This window comes from Mixophyes fleayi, chromosome 9 (assembly GCF_038048845.1).
Source record: "Mixophyes fleayi isolate aMixFle1 chromosome 9, aMixFle1.hap1, whole genome shotgun sequence".
Taxonomy (NCBI): domain Eukaryota; kingdom Metazoa; phylum Chordata; class Amphibia; order Anura; family Limnodynastidae; genus Mixophyes; species Mixophyes fleayi.
The window spans coordinates 62,194,193-62,214,219 of NC_134410.1; the positions used below are offsets into that span (position 1 = coordinate 62,194,193).

The window sequence follows — 20,027 nt, forward strand, 5'->3', positions numbered from 1 at the left end:
TATTCCAGACATATGTACAGCTGTTTTATTCATTCTTCTGCATCTCTTTACCACAGAAATATATCTCAGTTGTGAGTTAAGTGACAGCTTACCACTGTAAACAAGATCACAAATTTAAATTTCAGTAAACAATTATGTTTATATTACAAGAACATAAATGTCTGTTTGTTGGGATTCAACCATACAAATAACATGTGTGTAAACAATTGATATGAACAGTAGATCTACATAGAAGGACATCTTTTCAACATTGCACAAATGCCCTGATACGTATATTGCATTTAAAGATAGCACTATATGTATGTCTTCATCACAGGGATAAGGGAAGCATGCTCTAGACCAGAGTTTCTCAACCTTGTTGTGGTAACCAAGTACCCGCTAACATGTGTTTGTTTACAGTTATTACCCTATACTGTATGTAAATGTATTCAAAGTATACCCTAATCTGAATGGATTTATACCAAGTCTCTTATGTGTTTAAAAAATATATATCTTCCGATTAGATTTGTATGTGTTTTATTCTCAACTACAACATTTTGTTTTTTGTTTCTTTAATCTTTTTTATTGCAGATTATACAAAGATACAAAAATGATGCGCAGAAGCATTGTACACAATGGTAATAAAAAACACAAAAGCATAATGTGAAGATGATGTTTTCTTTTTTATTACTGTTGTTTACAATACTTGTACACTTACTTTTTGATTTTATTTTGAGTTATATGTAACAGACTAAATTATCTAATGAATATATCTGCAATACCACTTAGGATACGCATTCCACATGTCTGGGATCCTGGACTCTAGGGGATGTGGGACTCCTGTGTTGAGGGTATGTAACAGTACTATAAAGTCTTTTATAGTACTGTTACAGTATTATCATGACCAAATTTCTATACATAAAGAAATATTTCTGTTAAACAAATAACTAGGGCAAAACAGGTTTTAAAGGGCATGTCCAGCTTTGAACAACTTCTAAATCGTGTCCTGCACATGAAACAGTCAGGTGGGATTCTTCCAGTTTAAATCTCAACATTACCTTACATGACTGAATTTTTGTTCTTCTGAATTGTCTGTTATTGCCATCGGCCCGGGAGAACTTTCAAACCATATCATTTTTAGTATCGAGAAATAGAGAAGTAGTGGACTGCTTGTCATAGGTCAACTGCATGGCTTCAGCTACAGCTCAATTGCAGGTTATTGCTTCTTCATTTCTTGATATGGAAAGTTTAAACAGTGTGAAAGTTCTTTTATGTCAATGGCACTAATGGGCAATGGAAATAATATTCCTAATTTACCCTCTTCATTTGGACAATCCTGATGTAACAATATTATTGCATTGGCTAATTGAAAGTTGAATGCTTGCAACAGTGACCAGTGCATACAGATGCCTTTATACCTTTTTTTTTCCAACATACTGTTTCAATTCTTTAATGTCTACAAAAGCAGCTGTTTTAGACAGTGTTGTCACTTTGAAAGCAGTGGAACTTGTGGAGAGAGCTGAGAAACACTGATCTTGAACGCTCACAGTTTGAACTCAGTGGACATTATCACATTCTCAAATCAGTCAATCAAATGACAACAGCTGCATCTAAGAAAACAACCAACACATCTTACATACTTAAAAAAAAAAAAACAAGATGAAAACTACACTGTTGGTAAGTCCCAAGTTTGAAGGGGATTTAAACAACTCAATTTGGAACATTTGTTAAAACTGGTGCAGGGGACAAGGGTGCTATAATCCATAAAGCCAATCTGAGGTTTGCTTTCATTTTCTAATCTGAATTAAAACAGACAGAATATGATCAAATTCTACGCGTTACAGCAATTTTTCCCTGTGCATCAGATTTCAAAAATGTCCCCCATTAAGCCTATGTATCAAGCAAACAGTTTAAATGCAAAGAAGAGAGCAAATTAACAAGTTTAATAACAAACGGGGCCCCAAAGGCTGCATTATAAATCCAGTTTAAGAATAAACTTCAAATTTGCATACAAAAATCATACAAAAATAATCACTAAATCAGAAAGGCAAGTTTATATTTTTGATCAGATTGTATATATAACATTATCATAAGACCAATTTATATTATATTATGCTCTATTACTATATACTTTATTAGACATAAACTATCAATGTGTTTTAGATCATTATCTGCAATCGCCACTAAGCAATAAACACAAAATGATGAGTTATATACCACAACAATATACTCAGTTAGAGAGAAGCAATTGACACACATGAAAGCTCAACAGCAACAATAAGATATAAAGGTTTTGTTACCATGTATAGTTAGCATAAGCAGGTTCACCTCTTCCTTGCATAAACAGGTTTTTATAGCTTGCGAGCTAGATCATTTGACAGTAGAATTAATTTACTGTCTACCGTAATTCAATACAGTAAGTGGAAAATGATACCGGTTATAGGCTTCAAATGTATCAAAGAAGAAATTCTATATAAAACAACTGGATAGTTTTGTTTATATATACAGCATATATATATATATATATATATATATATATATATATATATATATATATATATATATATATATATATAAGCATTTGGTCCATGTTTGCTTGGATACATAGATTGTTAAGGGCTTTGTAGGGCATGCAGCTTTATAAACAGCGACACGTTATTGTTTCCAATATACCATGTGCTTGGGTAAAAACCTTCAGAAAATGAAGTGTTGAGTGTGCAATGAAATAAAAGTGACATAAACATAAAAACAAAAACATTAAGCAAAGGAAAAACATATAAAAACAATCCCAATATTGTCTTAAAAACACATTTCTATTTTTTCTTTTCATTTTGCAACATGATTGTTCAATAATAAAGGCTTTTAACTCCAGTTCTCTGTGGCACTCCGTAAAGCTTATTCTGCTTGCATACAGGTATGCCAGACATTGGCTCAATCTAGACAGACAAACCTGTATTAGTGCAGGAAACCTTGGTTTATACCTTTAAGAACTGGTGCTAGAGCCCAATATAGTAAGGGAAAGGCCTTATATTTAGTGATTTACAGTAGTCGCTTTTAGGAAGCATTGCTTTATACAAAATACTGGCATTAGGAATCAAATGTCTGTGCAGTACCTATGAGTACGCTATGGCCCCTTCTTTGATCAGTTCAAATAATGGGGCCCTGCAGCATATTGCTCCGCACTTTAGTGCTGAAGTGTTTACAAAAATGAGATGAAGACAAGGGATAGTGAATCTTTGTCACCTTTGGTCTTCCTTGGGTACATAAATGGTGTTATATTAAGTCATTTTTCTAGTAATCAGACTATGATATGAGGTAAGAAAATATGGCACTATATATGCTATGTTCAGTACGCAGTTTGATGAACCAATATAACCCAGCTTAATGGTCACTTTGCGCATGTCAGGTGCTTTAAAAATTATGTGACTTAAAATGTGTATTTTGGAATGTTTGCAGTAAAGCAAAAGGCTCAGATCCAGACTGAGAATACCCACTAATGAAATGCAGTAATATATATTTGTGTATATATATATATATTATATATAATAAAAATATGTACAGTCACAGATCAGAGTTTGGCACAATTTCATTTCTTTTGTGGGTTGTAATAGTGCATTAACTACTGTACAACAGTATGACTTTAAAACAGTCTTTCACAGAGAATACCAGATTAAGCTGCCCTTCAAACAAATCATCACAATGTAAACCCTGGATTTTAGCACTTAACAGATCAACAATCCACAAGGCATATATTTTTCCAAATAAACAAAACATAAACATCAATGTAATTTTTAGGAAAAAAAAAAGAATGTCTTTTTTTCAAAAATCCAAAATGTTTTTTTTTCTGCTTTGAACATATTCCTAGATTCCTGCAGAGAAAAAAATGCTTGGTGTCAGCTCAACAGGTGGGATTATAAACACAGTTTCACGCATTTTGATTCTCCTATGCAGATCTTGTGAACGTGCAGCAGAGGGCGCTGAAGAAAGCATCAAGGGGACCACATGAACCTAAACTGTGTTTCAAATCCTTTAGATTCCACATCGTTGCATTTCAATGCATCATTTTCCTTTTATGTAACATTTTTAAAATTTATTTTTTACAGGGTTTTTGAAAAAGAAAATCTTTGCTTTAGAAACTAAGAAGCACATAATGTATATCATAAATAAAGCCAAACAGCAGAAAATAGGATTTTTTTGTTAGTCTTTAGTCATTGTAAAAACCGGCCAAGTCAGGAACCAGTGATTTTTAGGTAGCTCGTTAGCAGTTGTCATGCGTAGCCTCTTCTTTAATTGCAAGGCAATGACTATCATGCAGCTTTAGTCATTTTTAAGACTGGTTTTAAGGGAAAATTAAACAAGGACCAGCAGGCTTAGCAAGTGTGAAGAAAAGAAAAACATGTGTTTTAGACATTTTGGTGCAACATTACCTCAGTTTCTCAAATGCAGCTGTGACCATTGGGTCCTTGTGTGCTTGGTCTATTCTTTTCCCTTTACAATTTTCATCTCGCAGAGACTTAGATGTTGATTTATGACGATACAACTTTTTGTGGGTCGGTACGTTATTGGTTAAAATACTGAGGTTGCCAAAGTTCTTATCAAAAAATGCTGCATGAAGATTGGCTCCATAGCCTAGTGAACAGCTTGGGTCAAAGACTCCAAACTTAGCATTGTTCTTACCTGAGCCCTTGTTAGTTGACTTCTTGGATCCCCCCACTGAGCTGCCATTTACCTTTTTCTTGAAATCCTGTGGTGTCCCAGCCAAGATTTTCAATGTTTTCAATTTTAAGCTGTTTGCTTCTGGAGACAGCAGTATATCAGGGATGTCACTGGGGCCCACAGGATTGTAAAAAGGCTCAATTGAAGCCATCATGAACCTTTGAACATCAGCCATGCCAGATGCAATGTTGGAAAGAATGTTAGAAGGTTCCTCAAATTCTCTTTGATCATCATCAATGAGATTGTTGGCACTCCCTACCCTGGGATCAGACCATGCAGTATTGTTACCTTTATCGAGCGTCCACTCACTGACCCCAGCTGTATGCTTCCCTGTCTTGGATGAGCCAGGACCATAAAGTTTCATGCAGTCAGTTAAAGCCTGTTTAGTAGGATTTGCATTATTTAAAAGACCTGATCGATTGCCTGCACTTTGGGTTTTTTCACTGTTGGCATTTTTCCCTTTCTTGGATGACTTGGGACCCGATTGCCGAGGAGTCTTTGTCTGTGTTTTATCTGACCCCTTGCTAGCTTTAGGGGTTTTCTTCTTGCTACTTTTTGGAGAAGAACTTTGGTTGGCACCTGTGTTTTTGCTGGCAGACATTTTCTTTTTAGATTTTGAAGGTTTGCCATTGGCATGAACGGGAATGGCAGACTCATCAAATGCTGGCAGACATGGACCTTTCTCCAAAACACTGACAGAGTCCTCGTCATTAAACATATGAAACTGAAACTGGTGGTTATTTAGTGCAAAACCACTATTACCCTGCTCCTGTGGAGGAAGAACAGTGCAGTTCCACTTGGCCTTTTCTGGTCCATTGAGCACTACCTGGGTACCATTCTGAAAAGCCTTTATGTTCCCTACTGCCTTAACTTCTGCACCTGTGATTTGAGGGGAGAGATTAGGTGTATCGGGCGGGGACATCTCTGAAAGGGACGAGTGGCGGAATTTGTCAGGGGTGAAGTTGGAGATGTCCAGGAGATCAGTAGACTCCTTCAGTGGTGTGATTTCATCAATGCTCTGCTGAATTACAAGTTTGGGGCTGCAGTGGGCTAAAAAATCATCGCTTATTTCATCCTCTCCATCCTTTTCACAAGACTTCATGCTTAAAGAGCTGTAATTACTGGAACTAACTGACAATGAGCCTACTGAGTCAAAACTAATAAGCCTGCCATTGTCTGTGCTAAGTGTGCCTCTCTGCAGAATGAATTGCCCATCTCCACTATTATAATGACAGGTCTGATAAGAGTCATCCTGCTGAATCTGGCCCTCTTGCAGATATGTTTTGTGGTACAGCTGTTTGCTGCTGTTCAGATGAACTTGACTATATCCAGAGGCTGTCATGTCTGTATCTGATACAGCTGCAGAACCAGCAAAGTCTCCAGATATGATGGACACTTCCCTAAGGTTTGATATGAACTCAGCCTGATTGCTAGGGGGTTTGCTATGCCACATGTCTGGAAAGCTCTGCTCCATATCTAAATGATGGGGTGACTGCTGCAGCTCAGATTCTGAAGGAGGGGAGAGCACACAGCTCTGTGCAAGTTGTAGGGAACTGAACTGTTTTTCTGTCTGCAAGATGTTAACTGAGTGCTGCCCCAAGGGATGAGGGGCAAAGTATGTTATACCAGTGCCACTAGATGAGTCTGATGCATCTAACAATGTCTGCAAATACCCTCCAGGGAGAACTGGTACATTGGTAGTGATGTGAGCAGATGGTAATGGCTTGTCAGGAGTGCAGGTGGCTTGCAGAAATGGGGAATTGTTAGCTTCATTATCAGTGTGGCACTGAGATGGATGGGAACTGTCTGGTGCACTAGGAATAGTTTCCTCTTTTATAAGAACTGCTGAATCCTGGCTCTCTGTCACAGGAAAGTTTTCTACTGGATCTGCACTGCCAATAGCATTTGCCTGCTCCAGTTTAAGCTGTTTGCATTTCAACCTAGCTTCGCTTTTAAACTTGATTCTCCTGATCACTTTCCGGTCTGCACATTTGAGCTCCCTTTCTAAAGATCTGCATTTAACAGGGGCAACCTCTGCTATGTCACTTAAATGTAATCCATTCACACAGCTTGGGGTTTCCAGAGCTAATGAAGGCAAGTCACTAAGGCTAGCATTATCTTTGCTGCTGCATCCCTGCCTGTGTTCAAAAGAGGAAAGTATTTCCCTGCTCACTGGTTGTTCAATAGTTTGTATCCTTTGCAACCTGTGTCGGTTTGCTAGCTGACCTTTTCTCTTCCTTGGTGGAATGGCATTTTCTGAGCCATTAAGACTTCTCTGTGCACACATGGCTGATGTGTTCCTCATTCTTTCTTCCCAGTACTCCTTGATTGGTGCAAGCTTTTGGTATTTCCCCAGCTGGTCATCACTCAAAGTAACTGTGGTCTCATTTGCATCAAGCTTGCCAAGCTTGATCAGCATGTGCTTCTCGCCTTTGAACCTGTTGATGATAATGTACTTAATGATAACCGGTGGCTCCTTCCTGCAAACTTTCCTGCGTTTCTTAGGGCACCAGTCATCATCATCTTCTTCTTTGGGTCCATCTGGTGCGCCTTCCTTCTTCTCTACAACTTTTTCATTCTCCAGGGAATCCATGTCGTACAAGTAGTCATCACTATACCTGACTTTCCTTTTCACCCTCAGACCATAATTTGGCTGGATTAGAGAATGAGAGTGCTCCCGGGATAGGTATCGTGTACAGTCCTTGATGTCTCCTAGTACATCATAAGAAGATTCACTGCATGAACTATCATCACTGTACTCTCCTGAGTCCTCAGCTGAGTTAACTGAATCCAGAAAGTGGCTCCTTTTGGTGCTTATGTATTGCACCACATCCATATTTCCACAAGTTTTATTCAAACCAGATTTCCCACTCTCACCCTCTTCTTCATCATCTTCATCTTCATCATCTTCCCATATCCCACCTTCTTCTAATTTGAATTGAGAAGGATCCACTACTCTCTTATTTGATCCTTTACTTTCCTTCTTGGTGCAGTTAGTGAAGACACTTGGGAAGAAGTTAAACTGAGCATCTTCTTGAAGAGCATTTGTCTTCTCTCTTACATTGTCCTGAAATGATTCATACCTGATCTTTAAGGAGCACACATCACTGCCAAGTGTAGAATCATCATCATCAAACATGTAATTATCCACATCTTCCTCTGAAAACAAATTAACAGACAGCTCATTTTTAGAGCACAAGTCCAGCAGCTCAATTTTACTCTCACTAATAAATGACTCAAAGTAGCCCCACTCTTGGCTAGGGTTGGCCAGTAATGTCTCATCTCCATTGCATTTGTCAAGTAGCAATCCCTCATAATAGTTCTTTTGCGTAGGGTCCTCTGAATCACTGTCAGATTTGTCTGGGTCCCTTTTATCAGTCTCTCGTGATTTGTGAACAGGAAAGCTTAAGAGCTGATCAGAGAGTAGCTGATCACCATATTTTAGACTGTCTCCTGTACCCATGCAATGAATCCCCATGTCAGAAACAGGACAGGTGTCATAGTCTCTACTTATATCTTCCATTTTCAAACTGACTCCAGGCTCTGGGTCTACACCATCTTTTGACTCTATAAAACAGCCTAAACAGGTCCGACTTTGCTGCATCAAGCAGTCGCCGGTCAAAGCTGACATAGCCCCAGGCTCCATGATAGTAAAAGGTGTTTTCTCACTGTCGCTGGGCAAAGACCAAGTACTTAGACCTTTGGTGACACAGGTTGTCAGGGATATGGCCTGAGCTGATGGGTCACTGATAACATGTTCAGCTGTATCTGATAACCTCAGGGGAGAAGGAGGGCCCAGTAAGCAAGGCTCTTTGGAAATGATGGGTGGCAATGCTCTGTGACAGGCGTGGATTTCTTTCTGCATTAAGGCTGGAAATGTGACAGGAGCATCTGCAGCATCATAGGACTTCACATCATCCACAGGATCATGCGGCTCTGCAACAAGGGGAAAATGCAGTGTTTTACCTGTTTTGTTCATCAAGTTACTTAATGTATAAATGTATATAAGCATCGATACACAGTAGGATATAGTCACTAAAATGCAAAAGCTATTAACAATCATTAACAGCCATTCTAGAGAATGACTGTAAATGATTGTTAATGGCCTCTACCCTATAGTCAATGGACCCCATGGTATGTAACAAATCATAGTTCAATATAGATTTGATCAATAATGATCTGACATATGTATACAAACACACATTATGACATTATTTATGTGTGGGTGTGTTTCTAAAAGTTCTGCATAAGACCCATTTACCTTGTATAAGTAGCAGAACAGGAATTTAATGCTAAATAATTATTATCTGCACAATGATCATATTTTTGACAGTAAACTACTGTTACATCTGTTGCATTGTGAAGTAGTGAAAAGGAAGGTCTAATTCTGTCTAGTCATATATCTACCTGATCACACGCATTCTATAAACATGCAGGACAGCACTCAATTTAAATATAATTCTTTCATGGATTGCATAATAGAACTAATAAAGGTAAAGGTAAACATAATTATATATGAGGATCAACAACCATTTTTTTTTCCAAAGTGGTACTTTTGCTTTGTGTGGACAGAACAGAACTGTACACAACATGATAGCTCATACCAAAGTATATGCTGTAGATGGAGGAATGCAGACTTGGGGGGAATTCAATTAATAGCGAAGTGCCTCCGGAGGAAGATTTCAGAATCGTATTAACTAGAAATGCGTTCAGGAGCACATTGTGCAAGGCTCCCAAGGCACTTCACAGTTAATTGAATCCTCCACCTTGCAATGTTTTCTACACTTAATAAAATGTGTGCACTTTTTGTGCTACCTGTAAAAACCCTTACCATTTCCACTAATCCCATTAATTAGAAGTGTGCTCACTGCTTCCACGGCAGAGTCTCTCTCTTCCTGGCCGTCCATCAGTTTATCGTTTTGACGCTCACTCCATACATCACCATTTGTGTCCAACCTGCGAGATAAAAGTTTCCCATTAGGTTTTGGCTAATGACTTATAGTAACAAATCATGCAACAAAATTCTTCAGAACCTAAGATGTATCCAACAACAGCGATTTTCTAGTTAGTAGTTTAACCACCTAATGACCAGGGACTGGTGTCAGTTATGCCAGGTGAGACGTGACAGAATGGAACTGTCATATACGGATTCAAAATCAATAAATATAGAGAGGAAAAATATTAACTTTAAGAATTAAAGGATTTACATGTATTTAATTGCCATAGAGGCACACATTAAAAAAAAAATATTTGAGCACATTCTTACATAATTATAGCATTGCACTATGCTCATATTTTTAATATTTATATCTTTCTAATCTTGCATGGGAAAAACAATGTATACACAACATAACAAATATCTGTAAAAATAACAAGATTAGGTTCAAACATGAGAATAATAAATAACTTAATTAATTAAAAAACTCAAATCTTTAAACATGTTTACCGCTAACAGTTGCATGCCTACATGTTACAGGTATTCTACAGGGCTGAAAATGGGCATCTACTGTATCACCCCATGCTTGCAAGCTCCTGAACCTGCTCTCAACACACACAAAACCCCTTACACAAAACCCCTTACCAACCACTTGGCACACTCAAGAGACAGGCTATCAGATTTTTTTAAATAAAATCATTAGTTTTAGAGTCAGAGTTTCACTTGAGTTTACAAACTAAACCAATGCCTACACTCACCCTCCACACAAAGCCAATTCACTACTTTGTAAAACAGCTCTAAGACATACCTAACACCAATCTCTAACCTTTATGACTTTAGAAAATAAAGTATTTTATTTGAAAGTGACAGACAGCTACACCTGGGAGAAGACTGCCTGTCTCGTGAGTTTTCATGGCGGCTGGCAAGGGTTCTCGGGTGTGCGGATTGTGGGTTTAAGTGTGCTCATGGAAAAGCGAAATTCAGTGGATATCAATTATCATTTAGTATCCTTGTTTTTCATAGAATATGACTTTCACAGAACGCCTAGGCATTGTATAGATTTACAATATTTATCGTGATTGATCAGAGAACTCGACAGTAGTGGGTGTACCTGCCCAAAGAGCTTGTCCCAGGATTTAATTTGAGGGGCACATGACTGGTTTATATTCTTCCCAGGGACACTCTGAAAGGTATGCACTATCGCTGCCATGTCCCTCACCCACTCATAATGAATACTGAGATGGAGGTTTTTTTATCCCCTTTAAGCCCACAGCTATTTTGTGGTCCTCTGGCAATCATCCCTAGACATGAATGATGGGAGTTGTTTTGCGTCAGCAATGGGGTGTGGCTAACAGCCTGATAGGGTGTGGCAAACGGGGATAAGTGCCAAGAGAGGGAAACCAGGAGGGAGAAGGTGGTCCTGGGTCCAAGTGTAAAGGCAAAAGTGACAAACACCCCGTTAGCAAACTTATGAACCCCTATATGGGAAATGGAGCCCAGCAAGGGCAGCAACAGCCCCACATTACTGTGAGGGGTAGTAAGCAAGAGGGTAAGAGTCTCCAATTATGCAAGAGAGCCCTATAGTGCAGGGGGGATCCCCACCTTCAGGGGTACCCCAGAAGTGTCACCCATGCAGAATAAAGGAGAGCATGGAGAGGTGCAGCACTGATATAACGATGGACAAGAGGGGGAGAGTCCCCCACTACAAAGGCCAGCAGAAAGGTAGAGCCTTTGAAGGAGAAACTGCTGAAGAAGTGTGTCTGAGAGAGAAAGGCATAGATGGATGGCAGCCAGAGTCCCTGGATAGAGGCGAGTGAGTGGCAGCTGCCATGGAATAACGTTTGTACGACACTATGGGGGAAAAGAGAGCCCCTGGATAGAGTCCTGATGAGTGTCAGCACCTGGGAAGAGAGTTCATGGCCAGATGCCCTGCAAGAAAGTGCCATGTGTAACAGTACAGTTGGACCCTGCTGTCAAGGGAGTACTGTGAGTCAGCTTATGACTATGAGTAGGTGATGGAGAAGTCCATGACCACTGGGATGTGTGACAAGTAAAAAATAATCGGAAAGTGTTCCCCCAAATAGTTAAATGCAGCTTCAGCAGAAAGATGAGGGGAGGACCCTGATTAGTGGGAAATTACTCTGTACAGCAGCAGTAGGAGCCCCCTTGGAAAGTGCCCCCATACTTGAGGGTGGGTCACTGCATGAAGGCAGTGTGGCTACAAGTTGAAAAGGAGGGTCCCTGACGTAGGGGATGGTGCACACGAACATAGTGCGAGAACCTCTGGACCACGCCTACCGTCTGCCTGTGTATATGATTGGATCTGCTGATGCTGTGTATTTTTATTATTATTATTAATTTTTATTTATAGGGCGCCACAAGGTGTCCGTGGCGCCGTACAGGGACAAAAACGAATTACAATACAAGGTGAGACAGCACAGTACAGTAAACATAAAGCACAGTAACTCAGTAAGCTCAATGCACAGCTAGTGAGGGCGGGGGGTGTATCCGCAAATGACGGGGCCCAAAAGGAGGGCGCGGAAGACAGGGAGACCCCCAGAGGGGGAGGAGGGCCCTCGAGGAGGAGGGCAAAGTAGCTGGAGAGCAAAGTTAGAAGTGGTGGAAACAGGAGGAGAGATGGCCCTGCTCTGAGGAGCATACAATCTAAGGCGAGGGGTGGACAGGCGGAGAAACGCAGGGGAGAGAGGGAGAGTAGAGGGACAGAGGCAGGGAAGGGGAAAGAAGGGGGGGAAGCAGAGGATAAGGTAGGTAGTTAAGTGGGAGACTGGAAGGCTTTAAGAAAAAGGTGGGTTTTTAAAGCCCGTTTGAAACTGGACAGGTTAGGGGAAGTCCTGATGGAGGGATGGAGCTTGTTCCAGTGGAGGGGGGCAGCGCGGGCGAAGTCTTGGATATGCGCGTGGGAGGAGGTGATCAGGGGGAAAAATAGGCAACGGTCATTGGCAGATCGGAGAGGGCGGGATGGAGCGTGAATAGATAGGAGTGTGGAGATGTAGGGTGCAGTGGCGTTGGCGAGGGCCTTGTATGTAAGAGTGAGGAGCTTGAACAGAATTCTGTAGGGGAAGGGGAGCCAGTGGAGGGATTGGTAGAGTGGCGAGACAGAAGAGGAGCGGCGAGAAAGGAAGATAAGCCTAGCGGCTGCGTTAAGTTCAGATCGAAGGGGAGCGAGATGAGAGAGGGGGAGACCAGTAAGGAGGAGGTTGCAGTAGTCCAAGCGGGAGATGATCAGAGAGTGAATAAGGCATTTGGTGGCATCTTGGGAGAGGAAGGGCCAGATGCAAGCGATGTTACGCAGCTGGAAGCGGCAGGATTTAGCAAGAGAGAGGATGTGGGGGCCAAAGGAGAGAGAGGAGTCGAGGATGACACCAAGGCAGCGAAGTTGGGGGACAGGGGAGATAGAGGAGTTGTCGACAGTGATGGAGAGGTCGACAGGGGATGAGGTATGAGGGGAGGAAAAACTATCAGCTCGATTTTGGCGAGGTTGAGTTTGAGGAATCGAGAGGACATCCAGGAGGAGATGGCAGAGAGGCAGGCGGACACCCTAGAGAGGAGGGAGGGAGGGAGATCAGGAGAAGAGAGGTATAGTTGCGTGTCGTCAGCGTAAAAGTGGTAGTTGAAGCCGAAGGGATGAGTTCACCCAGGGAGGAGGTGTATAGAGAGAAGAGTAAGGGGCCCAGAACAGAGCCCTGGGGGACCCCGACTGGAAGGGTGGACGGGGGGGAGAGAGACCCAGTGGTGGTGACAGAGAAGGATCGGTCAGCGAGGTAAGAGGTGAACCAGGACAGGACAGGGCCAGAGAGGCCGAAAGACTGGAGGGTGTGGAGGAGGAGGGGGTGGTCAACGGTGTCGAAGGCTGCAGAGAGGTCAAGGAGGATGAGAAGGGAGAAGTGGCCCCTGGCTTTAGCAGAGAGGAGGTCATTGGTGACTTTAGCCAGGGCAGTTTCAGTGGAGTGAAGGGAGCGGAAACCAGACTGGAGAGGATCAAGGAGGGAGTGTTCAGAAAGGTAGGAGGTGAGACGGCTGCAGACGAGCCTCTCGAGAATTTTGGAGGCAAAGGAGAGAAGAGATATGGGGCGATAGATCGAGAGAGAAGTGGGGTCGACATTAGGCTTCTTAAGAATGGGGGATACGAGAGCATGTTTGAAGGAGGAGGGGAAGATGCCGGTGGAGAGGGAGAGATTAAAGAGGTGAGCAAAGTGGGTGCAGGTGGTGGGGGAAAGGGAGCGAAGAAGGTGGGAGGGGATGGGATCCAGGGGACAGGTAGTAGGGGGGGAGGAAGAAATAAGAGATTGGACTTCCTCGCCCGTGGTGGGCGGAAGGAGTGGAGGGGAAGGTGGTTAGGGGGGGAGGACGGAAGAGTGGGAAGGGTAGAAGAGAGAGTGGAGGAGGAGATTTCAAGTCGGATGGCCTCGATTTTAGAGGAGAAGAAGGAGGCGAAGTCGGAGGCAGTCAGGGAGGAGGGGGTCAGGAGAGTGCTGAAGGTGGCGAAGAGGCGGCGGGGGTTAGAGGACTGGGAAGAGATGAGGGATTTAAAGAAAGATTGTTTGGCGAGAGAGAGGGCAGAGCTGTAGGATGAAAGGATGAATTTAAAGTGGAGGAAGTCAGCCAGGGAGCGGGATTTTCTCCAGTGACGTTCGGCGGTACGGGAGCATTTTTGGAGGAAGTGGGTAAATTTGGAGTGCTAGGGTTGGGGTTTAGAGCAGCGGGGGTGGACGGAGTGGGCAGGGGCGACTGCATCCAGAGTGGAGGTGAGGGTTTGATTGTAGAGGGAGACCGCCTGGTTGGGGCAGGCCTGGGAGGAAAGGGGAGAAAGGAGGGTATCGAGAGAGGAGGACAGAGAGACAGGGTCGAGAGCGTCGAGGTTGCGTATAGACAGAGTAGGTTTGGGCAGGGGGAGGGGAGCAGGAGAAGAGGAGAGGGAGAAGGAGAGGAGATGGTGGTTGGATAGAGGAAAGTAAGAGATGGAGAAGTCAGAGAGATTACAAAGGTAGGAGAAGACAAGATCAAGAGAATGACCAAGGCAGTGGGTAGAGGAGGAGGTCTATTGGGTGAGACGAAGGGAGGAAGAGAGGGTGAGCAGTTTGCTGGAAGCAGGGTCGGTGGGGTTGTCGATGGGGAAGTTAAAGTCACCGAGAATGATTGAGGGGAGGTCGGTGGAGAGGTGGTGAGGAAGCCAGGTGGGGCCAGGGGGGCAGTAGATGACAGTGACGCGGAGGTGGATGGGGTAGAAGAGGCGGATGGAGTGGGCTTCAAAGGAGGAGAACGAGAGGGAGGGTTCAGGGGGAATGACACGAAAAGTACAGGTGGAGGAAAGGAGGAGGCCCACTCCACCGCCTGGGCGGGCACCAGCTGCCCATCGTGCCCAATGGAAAAGATGGCCCTGTGGCCTACAGAGCGACCCTTTACAAGTTTATGGATCAGGAGAGGTCACTATGTCTGTAGTCCTCAGTAAAACACACATGGTAAAAAGCTGAATTATGCAGCTTTGATTTCTTAGATTATTTCTGGCCCATTCTGACCTCCACCTCTCCATGCATTAGGCAAGGAAACATCATGAATGTAAATCTGCTTGGATTTGCAAATAGGATCCTGCAGCATCTTTGTGAGGCTGACTACAAATGAATAGAAAGGGTACCGTCACACAGACCCGGCTATATGAATATATGTGTGTGTATTGTAATGGCATCATCTGGTTCTATGTGTTCATCCAGATTTATCTACATACTACAGCGTTAGCCCACACCATAAGATTATGGTAATAATAAGAAGAATCAATGTCAGATAAAGTTACTTGATCCTATTTGTCACTGTCAGACACAATAACGTAGCATAATATTATGACAGCATTGGTGGCCTCCAGAAATAACAAGGTTACAGAAACATTTTAATTCACAGTACTCTATTCATCAAAGTTGTCACAGTGGAACAGGCATTATGCATTCCAAATCTCCTTCTACTCACGCATAGATTCTACTCCATGTACGATAGTGAAAGGATCAGAATACATTCCTGTGGGAAAATCTGCACACACTGCAAAAGTGAGCAGGGCCTGTACAGATAGACAATATCCAACAAGCAATAAATGTGCTTCTTGCCATTTTCAAAGCACACTTAAAAATACCATCACTGCAAATTAGGTACAGATTTCTCACTGGCCAAACCTTATGTTAGGATAACAAATAGACCCATAGGCCTCAGCCAAATTGACCAATCCTGATTTAGGATTAAGGGTCTGATGCTGAATTAGTCGCAAAATGGGAGGAAATTAATGGAAATATAGATGAGCCTCCTAACATGCATGTTTTTGCAGGTCTGCACGAGCCGTATTTGCATAAACACGCCTTAACTTTACTAGGGCTATGTTAGAAAGCCCCTACCCTCCCCCATCTCATCACTCCAGGCACAGGTGGGCATAAGTGTCAGAATCATGCAAGTCTGCATATGCGTGCTTCCACTTTCTGGGCCAGTGCAGAACAATTTCACTCAAGATATTCCTATGCAAACCGGCGTATGTACCATTCTGCATCAGCCAATAAGACTGCAGTTTGTTTTGGGCATCAAGGTTTATTTACTAACTTCAAAATATCTGGATGTGCAGCTTCTTTAGAATTCAGTGATTTCTCTGCATATCGCATAACAAAGGACTCACTCACTATCTGATTTTGGAGACATGGGGAAATCGAGAAGCGATTGCAGGATTCTGGGTGCGCATAGTGGAAAGCGAGAAAACGTCATTTCAAAGTAATTTTTCTTACTTTTAATTTCCATTTCAACCACTTCAACCACTTTGTGCCTTATTTATATCTTAAATCAATCATAAAAGTGATGGAACATTGCCCAAAGTGTTTATTACGTGTCATTTACGTGTATATGTGTTTTTATACAAGATCGCAAGAAGGGCTCTCTTACCTCTTTGCCTGTTGACTGCAAGTTGGGAAGTGACTAAACATGTTGAAACGTTTGAATCTTAGAGGCATCCATACGATAAGCAACTTACATTCAATATATATATATATATATATATATATATATATATATAGTGACAAAGACACTGGAATAGTAAATGGAGAGGGAAGGATAGGCTCCATTTATAAGGCACGGCGTGGGTCTTCTGATCTTCCAGTCTTAAAAGAATGTCAGTGTGATCAGTCTCTCTGCTCTGCTCTGCCTGGGGGAAGGGACTGCAGAGTTTATATGAGAGAAAGCCTGATATTCGCTGCGAGTAAACTATACGTGCTGGAACTTCTAATGTTTTATTTTATAGTTTGACAGTCAGCAACGACTTCTGTTCAGTTAGTGCCGGACAGGCAAGGTGTTTATTTTGAAGTTCTATTTATTTTTTTCTGCACCAAAACCTTCGACCTGTGTGATTTCTCAGCCACTGTACATTACCATCTACCCCAGGAGATGGCCCCTGTTCTAAATAAATATATATATGTGTGTGTGTCAACACTTATATTGGTATATAATTGACATCTTCCTATTCTCAATGACTCAAATTTAAATTACTTATGTTAGTGTAAGGGGACCTTAAGTAAGAGAGTTTTGTTCATCTGTGCCATTGTTTTTATCATTTAACATTTGTTCATACACAACACCACCCACATCCGTGACCAGGGCCGGATTAACCCGAGGTCTAACTGGGCATCCGAGGGGCCCTTTCTTGAAAGTAATTATTTTATTTTTTTTAAAATGTACAGCTGTAGCGAGCCGCCGGCACCGCTACAGCTTGTACCGCGGTCAGCGACTCCTACTGAATGAAGCAGGTGACGTCACTCACCTGAAATGACAGGCTGCAGCCAGGCAATGGTCCGTCCGCGGTGCTCATTAATCTCCTAGCTCTCGTGAGAGTGAGACAGTCTCACTCTCACGAGATCTCCTTACTAAGGAGATTAATGAGCACCGCGGAACAGACACTACAGGCAGGCAGCAGGGAGTGAGCTGGGGAGAACAGCGTTGAAGACCGAGGTAAGAGCTCGGTCCTGGGGGCTGGCTGTCTGTACATTCTATTTTGGGGGGAGAGAATTACAAGAGGGGGGGGGGTTGGGGGCTGGCTGGCACGCATTGTAGGGGAGATAATTACAGGGGGGGGGGGGTTGGGGGCTGGCTGGCACGCATTGTGGGGGAGATAATTACAGGGGGGATTGGGGGCTGGCTGGCTGGCACGCATTATGGGGGAGATAATTACAGGGGGGGTGGGGGCTGGCTGGCACGCATAGTGTACATTGTGGGGGAGATAATTACGGGGGGGGTGGGGGCTGGCTGGCACGCATAGTGTACATTGTGGGGGAGATAATTACAGGGGGGGGTTGGGGGCTGGCACAGTGTGCTCTTTTGGGGGACATAATTGCAGGGGGCTGTTTGGGGGCTGGCTGGCACAGTGTGCATTGTTGGGGGAGATAATTGCAGGTGGGGGGGTTGGGGGCTGGCTGCCACAGTGTGCATTTTTGGGGGAGATATTTGCAGGGGGGGTTGGGGTTTGGTTGGCACAGTGTGCACTTTTGGGGGAGATATTTGCAGGGGGGTTGGGGGCTGGCTGGCTGGCACAGTGCGCACTGTTGGGGAGATAATTGCAGGAGGGCTGGGCTGGCACAGTGGCACTGGGGGAGATCACTGTAGGCGTGGCTGGAACTGTTGGGAGCTTATCATGACTGGGGGGGAGGGGTGGGAGAGCATTGCAGCAGGATGGCTGGCACTGTTGGGAGCTTATCATGACTGGGGTGGGTTAGATCATGAATAACAAAAAGGCTAAAAGATAAGAGAAAAAATATATAGTTTAATATGTGTAAATGGATTATGAAATCACCATGTATATGGTGTATCCCTTGCATTCACACGCAATAGTCTCAAAATAATAAAATTTTGTATTTAACTTCTTTTTGGCATTTTGAAAATACTGATTTGGTATATGAAAAGAAACACAGCTCAAACTACTTATGCCCAATCCGATATTACTGGGGAGACCCCAATAATATCGGATTAGGCATAAGTCGCTTGACAAATGGGGGCCTCACAGTACCCCTAGCCCAGGGGCCTACAGTGTCTTAATCCGGCCCTGTCCGTGATACATACTTTAATATATCAGTGGTGGCACATTGCTCTCTATCATAGGCAACTATGGTGGGGGCCCCAAGAAGTTGATAAACCAGGGCCAAAATTCCTCTTCCTGAGGAAGAACACAACCTTTGTCCCCATAATTCTCCCAACAGTCTAGTAGCAGAGTCTTACTGAAACAATAATGATTATGTTTATTACATGAGAGGCTGTTATTTAAGAAAGTATAGAGAATGTGCTTGATATTGCTTTGTTTCAAGATCTAAGGAGTTACCGCAAACTGCAGAAGCTAACAAGATGGCTTCCGTGTATTATGTCTGACACTAGAGTGCCAAGTATATACCATTTAAAATGGATTCATTCAGTGCTTACATTGCAAATAAAAATGAAATGGAACTCAAAGACTTATGACATATGTTGAGAGGACATTAAAAATGATTTTTAAACCTGAAAAACTATGGGTCCAAAGAAGTGCTGAAATTGCATTCCAGCACAAAGTAATCTCTGGATTAATTTCCCTCTAATATGTACTTGCCAACTTGTAGTTAGAGATCCCACAGGGGAGGTCAGGTGGCCAGTGCAATAGGGGGCATGGTGACGTGAGCTCATCACCATGGCCCTGCCCCCTGCTGTTCAGTGCTTTGTGGCACTTCGCAGCGGGTGGCGGAGCCATTATTACACAACCATCACATTAAGCCCCTTCTCCAACCAGGATGCAGGAGGGTCCCTGTTTCTTCTAGGAGTACTCCATGAAATTTGTGAGTCTCCCGGACATTCCAGGAGAGTAGGCAAGTATGGTACTTGCACATCCAAGTCTATGAGGATAATGCAAGGGAATCAGAATTTTTTTTTCTACAAATATCTTCTTTTGAAAAATAAAGATATAGTGCAGAATTAGGTCTATTTTACATTAGTATCCCAAATTGTTTTCTATGTACTGCGTAAGAAAGGGGGGGGGGGGATTTGATGGTAGCACTGAACTGACATTCCCAGAGCCAAGTGCAATCTATCATGATTAGCTGGCCCGGCTAAGAGAGCCCCACTGTTACAGTCAGCAGGTGGGGCTTCAGGTCAGAGCTGGCTGAGAGAAACTGAACAGTGCCAGCTGGCTTTAGAAATTTTTCTTCAACGATTTCCTTGTAAACGGTGCCACCGACTATCAGTTTCACTGCTGGCTAGAATTCCCCTTCCCTGCACAAATTAAACTAACTCGTTCAATGCTGATCTCACAGACACACGTATATGTGCTCATAATAAAGCTTCATTACTTATGCATGCAACACAATGAATTGATATATCAGAAAAGTATGGACTGACAGATCTT

The 20,027-nt window shown here is 42.9% G+C and overlaps 1 protein-coding gene across 1 annotated transcript in view; it reads right to left on the bottom strand.

The window, feature by feature from the left end:
* Window positions 1-3,831: 3,831 nt before the first annotated feature.
* Window positions 3,832-20,027, bottom strand: part of NEXMIF (neurite extension and migration factor) — a 302,312-nt gene continuing 286,116 nt past the window's right edge. The window contains exons 4-5 of the mRNA XM_075184433.1: window positions 9,527-9,651; window positions 3,832-8,631 (exon numbers count right to left, since the gene is read on the bottom strand). Coding sequence (XP_075040534.1) covers window positions 4,403-8,631; window positions 9,527-9,651 — 4,354 coding nt within the window. The 3' untranslated portion in view covers window positions 3,832-4,402. The remainder of the gene's footprint in view (window positions 8,632-9,526; window positions 9,652-20,027) is intronic.